We start from the raw sequence: 18,346 nt of genomic DNA, 5'->3' as shown, positions 1-18,346 counted from the left end.
AACAGAAACATTTGAAGAAAGAAAATGGACAGACCAACCTTTGTGTGAGAATTCCTGTTTTCTTTCAAGTTTCAACAAGCCATTACTTCTCAATCCAAATCACAGTAACGAGGTTAAAGAGTAGGCAGAATATAGTACGTGCAAAGTCAAACCATAAAGGACTGGGAGCAACACAGCCCACAGTGAGCGAGCTGTTCTCCTAAACCATTACTAAGTTTATTTTACCGTGCACCTAAACACTCTCAGAGTGTTGGGAAGCTGAGGGTTCTCTAGAAGCACCACTGTTTAATCCTGGGCCTGTGTATCAGAGATAAGGACTGGCCAATTCTACTCTTTTAAAACCATTCCAAAAATGCCTACTTATTAACCCAAACCACCGCAGCTCCATACCTGTCTGCTGACCTGTCCAAGGATTGGCAGCTTCCTGACAAGGAATTTTCGGCACTGCTGAGGGGATCTAGCATCTGTAAGGCAAGTCACACAATGAAACCACAGTTTGACTCAAATCTCAGCCAGCTGACCCAGCTAGCATGTGCTCCTTTTTGTCACAATATGGAGGTGTCTTTGTTTCCCCATGTAGTGGAGGAAGGGTTATAGGCTACCATTCTCCCTTCGTTTGAAAGGCAAGCTTCTAAGATGAAGAAAAAATGTTTGGCTGGCTTCCTTAGGGCTCTGCCAATAGAGCAAAGCAGAGGTACTCTTTCTCTTGTTGGCACTTTCTTGTCCCATCAAAATTAGTGCGTGGCACTTGACATGGCACTGCCCCGGTTAGGTTTCCAATGAAGTTTGGGTGAGACATTAATGCTTCTGTTTATACTCTATAATTCACAGTTTATACAGATAAGCATTATCTCATTTCACAATAAACACTGCAGACCAAGAAAGGTGAGGAGACATATCCAAACTAAAAACATGGTTACTGCACAGCTGGTGCCAGAAAAACAAACTTCCAGCTCCTGGCTCTAAAGCAGAGGTAAGAGGTATCTACATAAATAGAAATATTTTTCTAGCTTATAGTCAAACGCAATAACAAAGAACCTTCAGAATAGATTTTTTTCCCAACCAATCTCCTAAAGGCTTCATTTTTTTTTCTCTCTCTCCCAGACATAGTGGTAAAGATGGGACTATAGCCTTCAAATTCAGAAAGCAGTCATTACTCTATATTCATGAGAGCTAGTTCCAGGACTCTTGCTGATGTCAGAGTAAAATATTATTTATTTATATGTATATGTGCATGCACACACACATACCCTTATATAATATAGTATTTGTAGGTAAACCACACATATACACACACACCTTTCCTGTATACTTTACATCATCATGATAACTTATATATAATAACATAAATGCTGTGGAAAGTTGTTAAATTGTATTGTTTAGGGGATGACAAAGAAAAGTCTCCATGCTTAATACAGATGGATGGTCAGTAAAAAACCCAGGGAAGAAATATGCAGCTAAAAGCAGTCCAGTTTACTGCTCTAAACTTAAAATTACCTGGAGTGTACACAGAAGAAAGAGAGCGTTTAAAAGGCTTCTCACATCCTTTATAGCTTGAATAATTAAAGGTATGGGAATTTGATTTCTGTAAAATATCACATATACTGATATTAAATTGTGTGTGTGGTGCTTGCACATATGAGTAGAGGAGCCCACTGAGCGTAAAAGAGATGCCAGATATCCCAAGATGAAATTATAGGCAAATTTAAGCCAGCCAGTATAGGTGATAGAAACCAAATTTGGATTTTCTTCAAGAGCATCAAGAACTCTTAACTGATATACCATCTTCACAGTCCTCCTCCCTTGTAAATATTTATTTTTTAGTTTTGTTTATGTGTATGTATATATCTGTGTGTAGGGGGGATATGCAAGTACCCACAAAGGTCAGAAGACAATGTCAGATCCCCTGCAGCTAGAATTACAGGCAGTTCTGAGCTGTCTGAAATGGGTACTACTAATCTTGAGCCTTCTGTGGCTATTTTATCTACTAGAAAATTTCCCTTCTTAAGCCAAACCTCAGAAACTTGAAGCAACTTATCTTGTTGCAGTAAAGGCAAGATCACTGAAGGGGGAAAAGGAAAAAAAAAAGCAGAGTTCTTGCTGTTACTCAGTTAATTAATCCAAAGTGTAATTTTTATTAAGTAAGCTACTGGTTAAAAAAACTAGTCATCAAAATTTGCTAAGCCATTGTGAACACTTTATTCGGTGACCAATGAGTTACCCTTCCCTTGAGTGCAAGGAGAACTGGGTAGTTCTAGCCAATGAGCTAAGGCCAAGAGGATAGGAATGCTACTCATTATGTTATAAAGACTCCATCTGTGTAGACTGGAACAACAGAGTCAGACCAGCCTTGAAGAAGGCCATGCTATGAGAGGAATAAATAACAATGAATTGGAGGTAGCCTCTAGAATCTGAGAAACGTCTTGAACAACCTCTAACAAAGAAAAGGGCTACAGTCCTACCAGTCCTACCAAGTACAAGGAACTAGAGTGTGCTAAGAACCTCAAGCTCAGGAAAGCTTGCATAGTGCCTTGAGTGTAGCCCTGTGAGACCATGAGGAAAAAAAACCCAAAACACTGTAGTCATGTTTGGACTTCCAATCTAAAGATACTAAAATAATAAAGGTATACTGTTTTAATACCAACTTGTACCAAATACAGCTATTGGCAAAATCATGTTATTTTACTGGTCCTGCCAGTCTAATTTATAACCCCCTCCTCACCTTCACCAAGACATAGCAAAACTAAAATGTAGCCAATGAAAAACATAATCTGTCAGTTCGGGGCTGTTCATAGTTAAAACTGCTGAATAAAGTACACACAGTTGCTCTGCAAGGGGCCTAGTGAGAACCCAGCGGTGAATTATCATGAAGTGGTCACCTAACACCACTGAGGTTAGATTTAGATCTCATGTTTAGAAAGACTGACCTTCGGCCCTTCAAAGGAGTAATCCATCCTAGGGCAGAAATGGTTCTCAAAGCATGATGAGATGGCATCAAACTCCTCGTGTCTGTAATGGGGTCACTGAGAGTCCCATCATAGTCTCGGTCTGACACAAGTCATGGTATACCCTAACACCCCATCTCCACACCCTCATACTCACACATTGCTCGCTGGTCTCTGGGATGAATTCACCTTCACTGTTGATGCTCGTATAAGATCCTTGCCGGGCAATGTGCTGTTGTCGCTCAGGTACATAACCAGGGGGAGGAGAGCTTCGGCCAGGGTTCTGGGAGCCTACAGTACAGAAAGAAGACCCTTTAACAACAGAGCCAAGATGTGGCACAGAGGAGCAGGGCCAGAGATAATACTGATCCCAAGAGGTCAGGGATGCAATTGAGACAGTCATGCAATTCAGCATGTCCAACTTGAGGAAGCAAACACCATCCCTTCCTTGACAAGGAACTTTCAGAGATGGAGCGGCACTAGAACAGATATAACTAAGAACCATGACACAAAACATGAATCATGCCTGGCGTGGTGGTGCACACCTTTAATCCCAGCACTCGGGAGGCAGAGGCAGGTGGATTTGGATTCCTTGGGCAAATCCAATCTCCGAGGCCATCAGGCTATCCAACCAGCAATCTAGCAAAACAGCAATAGCAAAAGCAACAGCAGCGCAAACCAGCAGCAGCAGAGGAAGCAGCAGCCACCCCAGGCTATCCTGGGGCTTTCCCATTTATACCCTCGCAAGAGTACCCAGACTTCCAAACATAAACTATCTGCCACTGGCAAAACTGTGCCCTTCCTACAGCCGGAGACAACCATAGTTAATGGTTACGGACAAAGAGCAGCCCCTATCCCAAAACATATTGACATAACCAAAATTCTCACTACATGTTACATCTTCCTCTTTTTCCCTTTTGGGTACCAATGCCATCCAAGGAAGAACTGCTATCCAAGGAAGAACTTAGGAAAATGATCAACACAGTTCAATTCTCTACACATATATTTCGGAGATACACTGCAAGATTGAAAGACCTGAAACCCTAAATATAACCAAGCCTCCCTTCCCCCCTCTGTGTGTGTGTGTATGACAAAAGTTTAATGTATAAGAGATTAATAACTAGCTTGTCATAATGGTCTACTCCTATAATCCCAGGAATTGGATAGAAGCAAGGAGACCGACCTCAGGACTAGCATAAGCTACATACCAAGATTCTTAAAAGAAAAAAAAATAAATAAAAAACCAAACCAACCAAACAAACAAACAAACAAAAACCCCACTAGGGCTCAGTGAAATAAATCCCTGGGTTTGATCCCCAACACTATTCCCTGCAAAACAAATAACAAAATCTTAAACTAATAAACTATAACACGTATAGCAAAGTATTTCGATAAAATTAACAGCATCATTTTTCTTTAAAGTCACTAGGTAAAAAATGAGTTACTTGAATGCAAGCACCAATAATACAATACAGTCTAATAACTGGGGTAGCCACTTAGTGACAAGTGGACAGAAGCAAATGTATCATGGACACACTGGACAAAGGCGACGTTACATTCCAGGTAGAGTGATTGAGATTTTATCATGAAACTCAGAGTAAAGCACAATTTAAAACGTATTGTTGGGCCTGGAGAAATGGCTCAGCAGTTAAGAATCCTCACTGCTCTTGCAGAGGATTAGAGCTGGATTCCCAGCATCCCTACTGGGTAGCTCACAACCGCCTGTGGCTTCAACACCAGGGGAATCTGATGCTTCTAGCCTCAGCTGGCACTGGCACACACATCCACACAGCCATACAATAAAATGCAATACACCTTTAAAAGAAAACATGGCAGGCAGCGGTGTCTTTTTTGTTTTTGTTTTTGTTTTTTGCTGTTTTTGTTTTTGTTTTCATTTTTCGAGACAGGGTTTCTCTGTGTAGCCCTGCTGTCCTGGAACTCACTCTGCAGACCTGGCTGGCCTTGAACTCAAGAGATCCACCTGTCTCTGCCTCCTGTGTGCTGGGATTAAAGACATAAGACACAACTGCCAGCCAGAGGGTCTCACTATGTAGCCCTGGCTGTCCTGCACCTGTGTATGAGCTCACTGTGGGTTTTGCAGTTTTAGCCTTTATAAGCTGGCCCTAAGAAGTGTTACAGGTAGTAGCTTTCAGCTCCTGAAGTCTGAGCTATATCCCCTAGAGTGTATATTCAATAAACTATCCTTGTCTGACTGAGATTGGTGTTCACGTGGTTTGTGGGGCAACTCCAGAAGCCCAATAACATCAACCCAAGGACATAGAGGACTGACATAAAGCTCTAATATTGTACTGAAAATAGGCAAAGAATTTTGTGTATTTCCTGTCTCAACCTCTTCATCACAGAGTGAAAGCTAGCAGTTCTGAAGTCAGTCAGTATCTGAGCCATGGTATTGGGATGATCTCAGCAGCCTGCAGGAGGTAATTTATCTAGGTATTTTAAAGCTCTATAGAAACTAAAGCTGCTGAGTATAAATTTAGGGATATTCTGCCGTGAGCTCACAGAGCAATAAAATCGGCTAAGATGCCAGGCAGTGGAGGTGCACACCTTTAATCCCTGCACTCAGGAGGTAGAAGCAGGTGGATCTGTCAATTCAAGGTCAGCCTGGTCTACAGAGTGAGTTCCAGCACAGGCAGTGCTATATAAAGAAATGCTAAGATGATTCCCGCCTCCTGTGTGTCTGAACATAAGAGTCTGCTTCTTTCACTTTCACTGGTTCTATAATCCAGAATTCTACATTAAATCTCTTCTTTCTGAAAGAAGTTACAATGGTTCTTTTCTAGCATTTGAACTCAAGATGCTCTAGAATTAGAAGAGACTATAATTTTACCTAGAACAAAATTTAAAAGTCTCTTATAAGTGATTAGTTAGAAAAAACAAAAACAAAAAACCCTCTTTCTTGTTGGTGATATTTGATATTGGTCCAAAGCAGTCCCCTACTTGCTTACCGATTCCCCCTGGCTTTGGCAGTTGGGATCAATCTAGCACACAAGGCGGCTGCTGCAGATACTGGAGGGCCTGGGGTGGGGGTGGGGGTAAGAGCAAAGGTTTTTCTGAGCTTTTATTTCCAGCCAGAGACTTTCACTTTTTCCAATCCACACTGTGGCCTACAGAGAACCAGCCTTGCTATCGGATGGGCAACACGCCAGGGGCTATTGTGCACAGGCCCACTGCCTGGGGCAGGAAAGGGAAGTCTCCCCAGACCAGTGACTATCAGGGGAAGCAAATGGAAACAGCAGGAGGCAGCATGACTGCTCCAGGGAATTTGCAGTTTTGTTTTTATCTTCTTTTCAAAAACTGAGAATCAATGAGAGGCACATCAACAGTTGAGAACAAGTGAGAGAAGGACAGGCCATGATGACACTGAGCTACAAGACTTGACAGTCACATATTTACTAGCAATGACCAGGAGTGATCCAGAAGGTGCAGAGCTCTGCTATCAAAGCACAACTGATTCCATAGTCTTTGAGGGCACTGATGGAGGGCAAGGGGCAGGAGGGGCAGCCTTTAATGATACTCGGCTGTGCTGCTCTAGCCACATCGAGAGGCCTAGGCTAGCATCACTGAAGCCTATCTGAAGAGCTTCCTCTGGAGGCATTCTAAATGGAAAGTGAAGTCCAGGGTTTAAGCATGAGCTGTTAAAATTCGTCCCAGATTCTGCTAGTTTCTTTAACCCAGAGAAGCCGAGCAGAAATTGCTTGTATTCTGACTTAGGGTTGAAATGCAGCCTCTCACTCTCCTCAGAGAACCCTCATCAGGAAGCTGATGCAATCAGGAAGCTGCCTCCACAGGGAGTTCTAGGGCTTTGGGTCAGTGTTAATGTGCAGGTCACTGCAAGTACAAAGAGATATTCTAAATCCTTTTCTCTTTTAGGGGACAGATGAGATAGGAGAGTAATCAAATCCTTTTTTTTCTTCTTCAATAGAAAATTGGAAGCAACATTTCTTGAACTGCTAACATGGGGATAAGGCTGTGCAAAAATACTTCTCAACCTTCCTATGCCCGACACCAGCAGCAACCTATGCTTCAGTTTTAAAGCAGGTATTATCATCGTACACTTTATCTTACCTAGTATCACAGGATTTACTGTGAGGAGAAAAGAACCTCTGGAGTGAAGGAAGGAGGCCATTTTATTTCTCAATGTGTATTAGCAGAAACCATCTCAACTATCATGGTTTCTTGTCCCAGGACTGGAAGTTTATATTATGCAGTGTTTTGACTTTCTGCTACCAGCTATTGCTTTAGTAAGATTCCAGCCTTTCCCTTTTTCTCTTCATCTGAATTCATCCTCTACTTGGAGGTAGAGATTTCTCTCCTTTTCACAGCACTACAGTCCTAGATGCCACAAAGCATCTCCGGCTGCAGCTCACATATCTATGGCCTATTTGCCTTCCCTCTCTTTAGAATCTTATTCCTCTCATTATTTGCTGAGATCTCTAGCTTTCACCAAACACCTTTAAAAAAAGACCAATTGCCTCCACTCATCTTCAGGGTTGCAGTCTGGCCTTCTAACCATGGGATTAAAGTGGAAAAGCAAGAAAGGTATAGCTCAGGTAGAGCACTGAATAAGTATAGCTAGAGTCTTGGGTTCAACCCCCTGTCCTGGGGGTGGGAGGGAAGGCAGTGTAGCAGAGGCAAAGGCTCTTAAGATACACTAGGACAAAGGAATTAGAATGTACCTTCTATAAATACATTAGTTGTGATTTGGCTATGTAGTTTCAGGGCACTGCCCAGCAAATTATGGAGGAACAGTGCTTTAATTTCCATAGGCAAAGATATAAAGGATAGATTCATATAGGGAACTCCATCTGCTTCTTAATGATCTCTTCACAAGGCCATTCATTCTTTGAGGTAAATTCATGATCATGGAGTTTTGTTGTTTTTGAGACAGTATCCCTGCACTGTAGCTTTTGACTAGAACTAATGATAATACTACGTTAAAGTCCTGAATGGTGGGAATATATAGGCATGATTCACTACCTGCCTGGGTTTTTGTTGCTGTAGTTGTTTTTAGCATGAACAGATTATCTGGCTTGAAAATGATGGAATTCAATGTATATTTATTATGATAAAAAAGGTTAACATAGTAGCTATTTCAAATATTTCAAGAACTGTCGTATAAAAAAAATACTTCATCTCTGTTATCTGAGCTGCTTAAGGCAACCTTATAAGGATAAATTGGTAAACTGAGAAAAGGCAGACTTTCAACCCAGTATGAGGAAATTTCTCAGTTAAGATTTCTATAACTGCACTGGGGTACTCTGTACCTCTCCAGCTGCACACATGCTGCGATGGGAGCTGAGTCTCCTTCAGGTTGTAGTTTTTAACTACTCACAGGTTTGACTAAGAGAACCAGGCAGGAGGCTGAATTGCTAAAACTTACTAACTCTGACTTCTCCACGGACTCCATTTTTTCCACTAGGATTTTTCTTAGTCCTTCATGCTTTTGACTCTTGGTCTCTTCCCATTTCCCTTTACCTCTAGAAAGCTTTACACTGGACCAGCTTATAGTAAGTACCTAGACATTTGTGGATAATTGTAACCCTTATCCTCAACACCCCCCCACTCTTTATACTACTTCTAGCTTTGACTTTCTTCTCTCTGAGCTGCAGTTCTGCATATTTGCCGTGTGCTACAAGTCAAAACCAGTGTTTCAGGTTTATGAGGCATGCACTTACCAACCGAGTTACATCGCCAGCCTCAAGACCCATGCGTCTGACTGTCTCAAAGGCATTTAAAATTCAACATGACAGCAGTTAGAGAGATGCTCCACAGTTAAGAGCACTGGCTGCTCTTCTAGAGGACCTGGGTTCTATTCTCAGCACCCACATGGCTGCTCACAACTGTCTGTAGCACTGATTCAAATAGACATACATAGAGCAAAACACTGAATAAACTAAATAAATCTTTAAAAAACAAAACAAAACAAAAAACAAAATGGGGTGGGGGGGAGCTGGAGAGATGGCTCAGTGGTTAAGAGCACTGACTGATCTTCCAGAGGTCCNGAGCTCAATTCCCAGCAACCACATGGTGGCTCACAACCATCTGTAAAGGGATCTGACACCCTCTTCTGGTGTGTCTGAAGACGGCGGCAGTGTACTCATATAAGTAAAATAAATAAATAATTCTAAAAAAATAAATAAATAAAATTCAACATGACAAAATATCTTCCACCTGTACCCCAAACCAGATTCTCTTCCAGTAACTGCCTTAATGAAAATGTTAGACATTCCATTAGCTCCACAATTCAATAATTTAGCTCTTATCCTCGACACCTGAAAATTCCCTCCAATGCCATATGAGCTACCATACCAGCCTTTGGTATTAGAGCTCTTGCAGTTTTAAAACATTTGAGAGTTTATGTATGCAGGTGAAACTGCAGGGAAGAAACAATGACACCTTTACCTACCCCCTCAAAGAGGTATGGCATACACTCAAAAAAATAAAAAAGCTCAATAGAGGAAACCAACTTTCATTTACTGTTTTACATCACATAAGAGCCTTCAGCATAAAATGCAAAAGGCCTGAATAATGTTCCATTTTTATACTTCAATGTGACAGGCAAATGTGATTAGACAAAAAGGGTATACCTAATACAATAGATGTGAGGGAACTCAGTAAGGCCTATTGAAATTCTTCTTGACCTCAATAAATGGGGGTCTTCCCTCAAAGGTATAGTGTAGCACCTGGTCTAGGATGAGTGCCTTCAGACCAACAACAAAGTAGTTCAGAGAATTCCTTTCTTTCTTTCAAGATTTATTTATTATTACATGTAAGTGCACTGTAGCTGTCTTCAGACACGCCAGAGGAGGCTGTCAGATCCCTTTACAGATGGTTGTGAGCCACCATGTGGTTGCTGGGATTGGAACTCAGGACCTTTGGAAGAGTTGTCAGTGTTCTTAACCCACTGAGCCATTTCTCCAGCCCCCAGAGAATTTCTTTATAGTTAGCTCTTACACAAAAGCTGAGTTTAGGTTAGAGTAATATTTCTAGGTTTTATGACTAGTTTACCATGACCCACAGAGGAAAAGAGATTGTTATTCTATGGCCTGCATCGGGAAAAGAGTAGAGTAGGACACAGGACCAAAGGAAGTCTGAAGCAGACTGCTTCTGAGACCCTCCAAACATCTTTCCATGCAAAATATTTAGAAGTCAAAGAACCATGCTGGGGTATATTGTTTCCTGAGCACCATGACTATCAACTAGTAATAACAATATTATAAATAAAGCTCGGGTATTTTCTTTTTACATTTTATTTTATTTTATATGTATGAGCGTTTTCTGCATTTATGCCTATGTATTATAGGCATGCCTGGTGTCTGTGGATACCAGAAAGGGGTGGGGTCAGATCCCTGGGAACTGGAGTTTATGGATGGTTTGTGAGTGATCATGTGAATCCTCTGCTAGAGTAACAAGTTCTCTCAACTACTGACCCATCTTTCCAAACCCCTATTCCTTTTCTAAAAATCCCTTTTTTCTATGATATGGGTCTTTGCTTGAATGTACATCTGTGTTCCCATTGAGACCAGAAAAGGGCATTGGATCCCCTACATCTGCAGTTATAAGTAATTGTGAGCTGCCATGTGGGTACTGATAACTGAACCCAGGTCCTTTGGAAGATCAGCCAGAGTCCTTAACTGCTGAAAAACTTCTGTAGCCAAGCTCAGGTGTATTCAGATATAAAGCTGGAAATGTAGTTCAGCTGGGAGAGTAATAGACAAGCATGCATAAAGTTTTGGGTTCTATTCTCAGCTCCAAATAAACCAGGTATGGTTGTGCATGCCTGTAATCCCATAATCCTAGAACTAGGGAGGTAAAGGCAGAAGGATCAGAAGGCTAAGTAAGATGCATCCTCTGCTACAGGATGAGTTTGAGGCTAGCCTGGGATACATGAGATCCTGTGTCTGTCTCTCTCACACACATATGGGGAGGGGAGAGGAGGAGGAAAGTAGAGGGAGGGGGAGGGGAGGGGGAGTAGAAGGGAAGGGGAGAGGAAGGGGAGGGGGAGTAGAAGGGAAGGGAAGAGGGAGGGGAGGGGAGGGGGAGGAAAAGTGGGAAGGAGAGGGAGAAGGAGATCTTCACATACTTAACCTCTGGAAAACTCTATGTATGCTTGTGATAGGATGAGTCCCAAGTTTTAGAATGATTATAAAAATAGTCTCACCCTCATAGAAGTCCTGAAAGGATCTTAAGAACTCCCCTGGTTCTCCATACCACACTGTAAAAACTACTGAAATGCCAGTAGTCATTCTGTCAGTGTTACCTCTAGATGTCTCAAATCCATCTGTTCCTTGTCTTTACCTCTGGCACCAGACTGATGCAAGCAAAGTCTTCTTTCACCTAGACCACCAACATTGGAATGTATGGTTCCTGGGTCCAGGTTTTGCCCGTCCAGTCTGTCCTTCACACTTCAGCCAGACAGTCTTTGACAATGCAAATCTGACTATGTCATCCTATCTTTTCATCATCACTTAAAAACTAGTGACTTGCTGGGCGTGGTGGCGCACGCCTTTAATCCCTGCACTCGGGAGGCAGAGGCAGGCAGATTTCTGAGTTCGAGGCCAGCCTGGTCTACAAAGTGAGTTCCAGGACAGCCAGGGCTACACAGAGAAACCCTGTCTCGAAAAAACCAAAAACCAAAACCAAAAACAAAACAAAGCAAAAACTAGTGACTTTTCATTGCTTTCAACAAGGATTAAAATGAGTCTTCATGACTCATTTTAAGGGTCCTGTCCCCTCTCTTTGGGAAGGCCTGCTTTTTTTGGTCCTGGTTCTTAGTACCCCAGACACCAGGACTTCTCTTCAATAGTTCACATCCTTTCCAGCCTTAGTTCTCAACAAACAAAACATCTGTCCAGAGCCCTTGACCCCAAATCTTTGCACAGCTTCCCTATGTGCTTTAGGTGGCAGCCTGATGTTCTCCTGATCCCAAGATCAGGCCCTACTCCTTTTTTACATATCATGCAGCACCACACAACCTCTGAGTCAGCTTGTAACTATGCACTGATCAGATTATGAGAAGCAAACTTTTTTTACAGGCCTACATTATCCACAGCACAAAGCCTGTGTCTTGTTTGGTGTCCAGGTTTCTAGCCCATGATAGACTTTCTTTGGTAATGGTAATGAATGAACAAAGACACAGTTAGGTGGAAGAGATATCATGATTAGCATTCTAATGGAGAGGGGTATTTGGTGCAACATTTTTCTGTGACTTCCAACCAACTACCAAAAACAAAAAACAAAACAAAACAACAAACAAACAAACAAACAAACAACCCTAGGTACAGTCAAGGGTTCTTAGAAAGTGGCCTTGAGACGCTTTCGTGACCTTCTCTATGCCTCTTCTAAATGTATCAGCCCACCCAGACCTGACAGAGTATCCTCCATAGCTTACTTCAAGCCTTCTCTCTTCCACACCTATGGGGCTCCCCGAGAAGCTTGTTAGGTCCAGCTCCTCCATAGAACGCACTTTCCATGTTACTCTGGTAGAAATCAGCTCACATTAGGCCAGGCATGGATGACAGGCATGGATGAAGCTGGTAAGGTAAGGCCGTGCGTGCATGCCTAAAATCTCACCACTTAGGAGGTACAGGCAGGACAGTCACATGTGTAGGTGCACTTGGGCTGTATGAGATGAGACTTTGGGGTTTTTGCTGTTGCTTTTGTTTTTTCAAACAGAGTTTCTCTGTGTAGTCTTGACTACCCAGGGAGCTCCACCTGCCTTTGCCTCTGCCTCCAAAGTGCTGGGATTAAAGACATGTATCATCGCCACCCAGCTTGGGGTTTGTCTTTTAAGAATCCCAGTCCACAGTACCTCAAGCACACATGGTGAATGTGGAGCCCGCCCTCCATGTTCTTCTGTAGCGATGCCCAGGAGGTGCTTTTCCCATGCCTGGGATGCTAGCCTTAACTCTTCCTTTGGGCATCAGTTCTGATGTTACCATTACTATAAAAGTTTTTACTCTAGGGAGAATCTGTGTTCCTACCACCCTTGACTTCCCACAGGCTTCACTGTCCTGTTCATTCCAGCTCACTGAATAAAAAAAGCCAGGCTCTAGGTATGCTGAGATGTGGGTACCCATTTTCCAGATAAAACAAAACAATATAAAAATCATATTTAATATGTCTACTCAAGTAAATGATTTCCATATACGGTTCCCTACAACATGGTAAAGGACCTCAGTGGCCCAGCAGTTAGCCCTTGCCTCCACACAGGAATCACAGGTTCATTTTCAGGGGCAGAAAAACCCAATTACTGCCCTGTGTCAGTGTTCAGCAATTACAAAGAATGATGCTGCCTGGTCTTCTTCGTCTGTTTCTACAAAGACTCTGGGGAAGCCTTCTTCTGTCCCCACTCTCTCCCAGAATGATGGAGACACCTGCCCACCTACTACTCACTAACGCTGGTTCTGTGTGAAAGAACAGGAGAAATAGGTAACCCTATGTTGCCAACTTTGCCCAAATTGGCTTCAAACTCACAATTATCCTGTTTCAACCTTGTGAGTGGCTGACATATGCTTGTCACCATGCTTGAAGGTGCGCTCTCCTTGGGCAGAATGTATAGGTTCCATTCCAGTTTCCTAACAATGTAAAAAAAGTCTCCAATCCTCAGAGGTCTTTTTACACTTATTCAGATTTGTAATGGTGTTGATTTTGTGAGAATTTATTCATCCACAGTCTAAAAAATTTCTTAAATCATGAGTTTGTTGTTGCTATGTATTTCTTTTCCAATATCCATCATCTGTGTGATTATTTTTCACTCTTTTCTATTTTGCTATTACAACATTCTCCATGTCTGCTTGTCTTATTACTTTCTCCAGTATTGTTTTTTGGTTTGTTTTCTTTTTCTTTTCTTTNTTTTTTTTTTTTTTTTTAGTTCTTTAAGATTTATTAGCCAGGCGTGGTAGTACACGCTTTTAATCCCAGCACTTGGGAGGCAGAGGCAGGCGAAAAACAAAACAAAAAAAGATTTATTTACTTTATGTATGTGAGTACACTGGCGCTATCTTCAGACACACCAGAAGAGGGCATCAGATCCCATTACAGATGGTTGTGAGCCACCATGTAACAGTTGCTGTGAATTGAACTCAAGTCCTCTGGAAGAACAGTCAGTGCTTTTTTTTTTTTTTGGTTTTTCAAGACAGGGTTTCTCTGTATAGCCCTGGCTGTCCTGGAACTCACTCTGTAGACTAGGATGGCCTCGAACTCAGAAATCCGCTTGCCTCTGCCTCCCAAGTGGTGCTGGGATTAAAGGCGTGCACCACCACGCCCATTTGTTTCTTTTTTTGTTTGTTTTTAAGATTTATTTATATATCTAAGTACACTGTAGCTGTCTTCAGACACTCCAGAAGAGGGCGGCAGATATCTGTACAGATGGTTGTGAGCCATCATGTGGTTGCTGGGAATTGAACTCAGGACCTCTGCTTGCTCCAGCCCCGCTCGCTCCAGTCCAAAGATTTATTTATTATTATATATAAGTACACTGTAGCTGTTTTCAGACACACCAGAAGAGGGGGTCAGATCTCATTACAGGTGGTTGTGAGTCATCATGTGGTTGCTAGGATTTTAATTCAGGACCTTTGGAAGAGCCATCTCTCCAGCCTGAGGGAAAGTTCTTACAAAGTACAAGCTGGCTTCAAACTTACTATATAGCCCAGGGTGGCTTTGAATTCCTGATACCTAGCCTCTAAAATGAGCATTTTACAAGCACACACTCCAACATCCAGTTTCTTCTCCAATAAGTTTTAAGTATTGTTTTCCTTTTCTTGAGAAGATGTGATGTATTTTATAGCTGGGAGTATGGCTCAGTGAGTAGAGCAATTGCCTAGCATGTCCAAGGTTCTAGGTTCAAATCGTATTACTGCTTAAAAAACAACTCAAACCCAAACACATACACACAAAATCCACACACCACACACAAACCAAATGTTTTGTGTCAAAACACACATGGGATTTGAAAAGGTATTGCTTCTTTATGATTTTTTATTTTGGATTTGATGTTTTGAGACAGGGTCTCAAAGGTGTAGGCTGGCTTTAAACATCTGATGTAGATGAGGAAGCCCTAAACACCCATGATGCCATGATACCCAAATTAGCTTTTGTTTTGTTTTGCATTTTCAAACGGGGTTGGCTCCATGTTGTCTGCATGTGTCACAATGCTCATCTTCCCTATGGTTTCTATTTTTACTAAATTATACATAAAAAGTATTTTTGTTGTGGAATTACAGAAGTTTTCTCGTTTTTTTGTTAGTGTGTATAGCTTTTTGTTAATTTGTTTTGAGACAGGGTCTCACTGTATAAGCCGTGACTGGCCTAGAATTCTATGTAGATGAGGCTGACCTCAAACTCACAGGGATCCACCTGCCTCTGCTCCTAAAGCTAGGGTTAAAGGTATGCATGAGTCACCATACCCAGATGCTTGTTTTTTTTGAGACAGGGTCTGATGTGGCTTAGCTGATCTGTCACTCACAACATGAAGCAGGCTGGCTTTATTACACTCTGGGCATTCCTTTTATTTCTGCCTTCTGCGTACTGAATTCACATCATACCCATGTTTGAGAGTTTACTTTTAATAAAAGATTTGTATTTTATTGGGGGGAAAAAGTCTCTTTTCTATAGTTTCTAAATACATCCAATAACTAATATCTTAAAATTATTAGCTCCCAAAGAGTCTTTAATTAACAAATTGAATTTTTGAACTTCATTAAAATCTCTAAAACAATTGATGTTGTAGCTCATGCCTGTAATCCCAGCACTGAGGGAGAAAGGCAAGAGGATTATAAATTCCAGGGCAAGCATAACCACATACTGAGTTTCAGAGAAGATAGAGTGAGACCTTATCTTTAAAAAAAAAAAAAAAAAGACTACAAGCCGGGCACGGTGGCACACGCCTTTAATCCCAGCACTTGGGAGGCAGAGGCAGGCAGATTTCTGAGTTCGAGACTAGCCTGGTCTACAAAGTGAGTTCCAGGACAGCCAGGGCTATACAGAGAAACCCTGTCTTGAAAAAAAACAAAAAAAAAAAAAAAAAAAAAAAAAAAAAAGACTACAAGCCGGGCANGGTGGCACACGCCTTTAATCCCAGCACTTGGGAGGCAGAGGCAGGCAGATTTCTGAGTTCGAGACTAGCCTGGTCTACAAAGTGAGTTCCAGGACAGCCAGGGCTACACAGAGAAACCCTGTCTCAAAAAAAAAAAAAAAAAGAAAAAGAAAAAAGAAAAAGAAAAAAAAAAAAGAAAGAAATGGGCTTTCTCCTCAAATCCTTTGCTGGCTAGTTTTATGTTAACTTGACACAGGCTAAGTGTCATCTGGGAGGAGGAAACCTCAACTGAGAAAATGCCTCCATGAGGACAGGGCTGAAGGCAAGTCTCTAAGAGAGACCTTAACTAAGAGAGACCTTGAGAAGTCTCCAGAGGAACACTGTAGTTTCTGTTATATAATGCACAAGCCTGACTTAGAACACTTTCCTCTGGAGGTCTAGCAGAAGCTTCTTTGCTATTCAGTCGTATATACTCTGTTAATCTCTGAGTTTTCAGGATAACTCAGCTGACTGGTCAGCATCTTCCATGAAGTACAAGGATTTTTTTAGGAATAAACAAGAAGCTTGTGGTCACAACTAAAATGCAGATCTGACCCCTAACTTGACAGGTCCCTGTAGGCATTCAAACAAGTGTCTGAGATCACTTTCTCAGGGATGTTTAAAACAAATTTAATCATGTCATCCTATTATTTTATTCTTTTTTTTAAAGGTTTATTATTATATATAAGTAGACCGTAGCTGTCTTCAGACACTCCAGAAGAGGGCATCAGAGTGCATTACAGATGGTTGTGAGCCACCATGTGGTTGCTGGGATTTGAACTCAGGACCTTTGGAAGAGCAGTCAGTGCTCTTACCCGCTGAGCCATCACTTCAGCCCCTATTATTATATTCTAAGATCCTCAAGAGTCCAGGTAATTTCATGTCCCCTATACCCCAAATAAAAACATAGAGCACTACTTTGCATAGTGATAGTCAGTGAGCATTTGATGCCTGTTTAGTTGTTGAATATTTTAAATGTGAACACATCAAATTTACAAGGACAGTGAAGAAAGACTTACTGACAGACAGGTGCCTGCTTCTGGGCTCAGGAGCTTGGTAGATGGTATTTATATCCCCTGCAGACTGGGAAGGCTTGATCCGAACCTGCCTGGACACTCCAGAGTGGGGAGAGGAACTAGTCTGTAAGAGAGGAGGCAAAAGTGTGAGCTACATTTGTAAGTAATCAGGTATATGAAGGATCTCTGTCTTTCCTCAGGACTCTCACACTCCTCAGGCACCTTTTAATACATTAGCTACCAGGTTTTTCAGGAAATCTCAATTCTCGTTTGTCTTGCCAAATCACTATCCTTGATGTATTTTCACAGCTTCAGTGATATATAAGCACTAAAATCTGCTGCCCCAGTTCAAGAGGTGATGACCCAGATGCAGAAGAGGAACAGACACCCATGAAATAATCTGTCAAACAGCAAATAGCTGTAAATACCCTCTCATAAAATCATCTATCGAGAGGATGAAGAGGCGGCTCAGCAGTTAAGAGCACTTGCTGCTTTTACAGACGACCCAGGTTCAACTCCCTGCACCTACATGGCAGCTTAAAACTATCTAACTCCAGTTCCAGAGGACCCAACACCCTCTCTGGCCTCCTGCATTCGTCATTAATCCTGCTAGCCCAGTCGAGATACCAGGTAAGAAATTAAATTAACACTGAGAAAGCTTAAAACTGAATATTGAGGATGTGCAATTGATAAAGTGATACCAGGACATAATTAGAAAAAAACAAAAAACAAAAAACCAGGCATTACCAAGAGTAAAAATAGGAGCTACAATTTGGGCTAAAGTTTTTTGCTTGCTTCTCTGTATCTCTTCTACCTCCCAACAGGGGGAAAGTACCACATAAACAATCTCTATATCCTGTCCTTCAGGAAAAAGGTTTCCCGCTTCCAGGGGCAAGTTCAGCTGCCAAGCAGCCTCCTTCTCCAGCCTTCCCATGCCAGACTTTATCACATGGAGGGTTGTCTTGACAAACTGTCTTGCTTGAACAGGAAGTCAGAACCAAGGGGAAGTGAATGTTCTTGCTGAAGCCTCCGATGTGCAATAGCTCTCTGCTGAGAGTCAGAAAGGAAAAAACAGCCCAAACCACATACTGGGGGAAAAGGGCAAGGGGGGCCCCACAGCCCTGCAGTTAGGGAAAGAGAGATACGATGAGTATCCAAGGTCCTCCGCTTAGATGCAAAGCCTTTTACATAGTTGGCACTGACTCAATCTTGGCAAAATGTGGATTTAAAATGTATCAAAGAATGTATTCTCTAACCTTCAGTTGTTTTTTGGTTTGGTTTTTTTTTTT

General features: G+C 41.9%; 1 protein-coding gene across 2 annotated transcripts in view; it reads right to left on the bottom strand.

Annotated features, from left to right (window-relative positions):
* The window catches only part of Map3k3 (mitogen-activated protein kinase kinase kinase 3), a 67,645-nt gene that overhangs the window by 9,687 nt on the left and 39,612 nt on the right, over window positions 1–18,346 (bottom strand). For both annotated transcript variants that reach the window (XM_021212155.2, XM_029545924.1), the window contains exons 6-8: window positions 17,061–17,181; window positions 3,103–3,236; window positions 391–464 (exon numbers count right to left, since the gene is read on the bottom strand). In XM_021212155.2, the coding sequence (XP_021067814.1) occupies window positions 391–464; window positions 3,103–3,236; window positions 17,061–17,181 (329 nt within the window). The remainder of the gene's footprint in view (window positions 1–390; window positions 465–3,102; window positions 3,237–17,060; window positions 17,182–18,346) is intronic.

Source organism: Mus pahari, chromosome 14 (assembly GCF_900095145.1).
Source record: "Mus pahari chromosome 14, PAHARI_EIJ_v1.1, whole genome shotgun sequence".
In the NCBI taxonomy this organism is placed as follows: Eukaryota; Metazoa; Chordata; class Mammalia; order Rodentia; family Muridae; genus Mus; species Mus pahari.
This window is presented reverse-complemented; position numbering and strand designations above follow the sequence as displayed.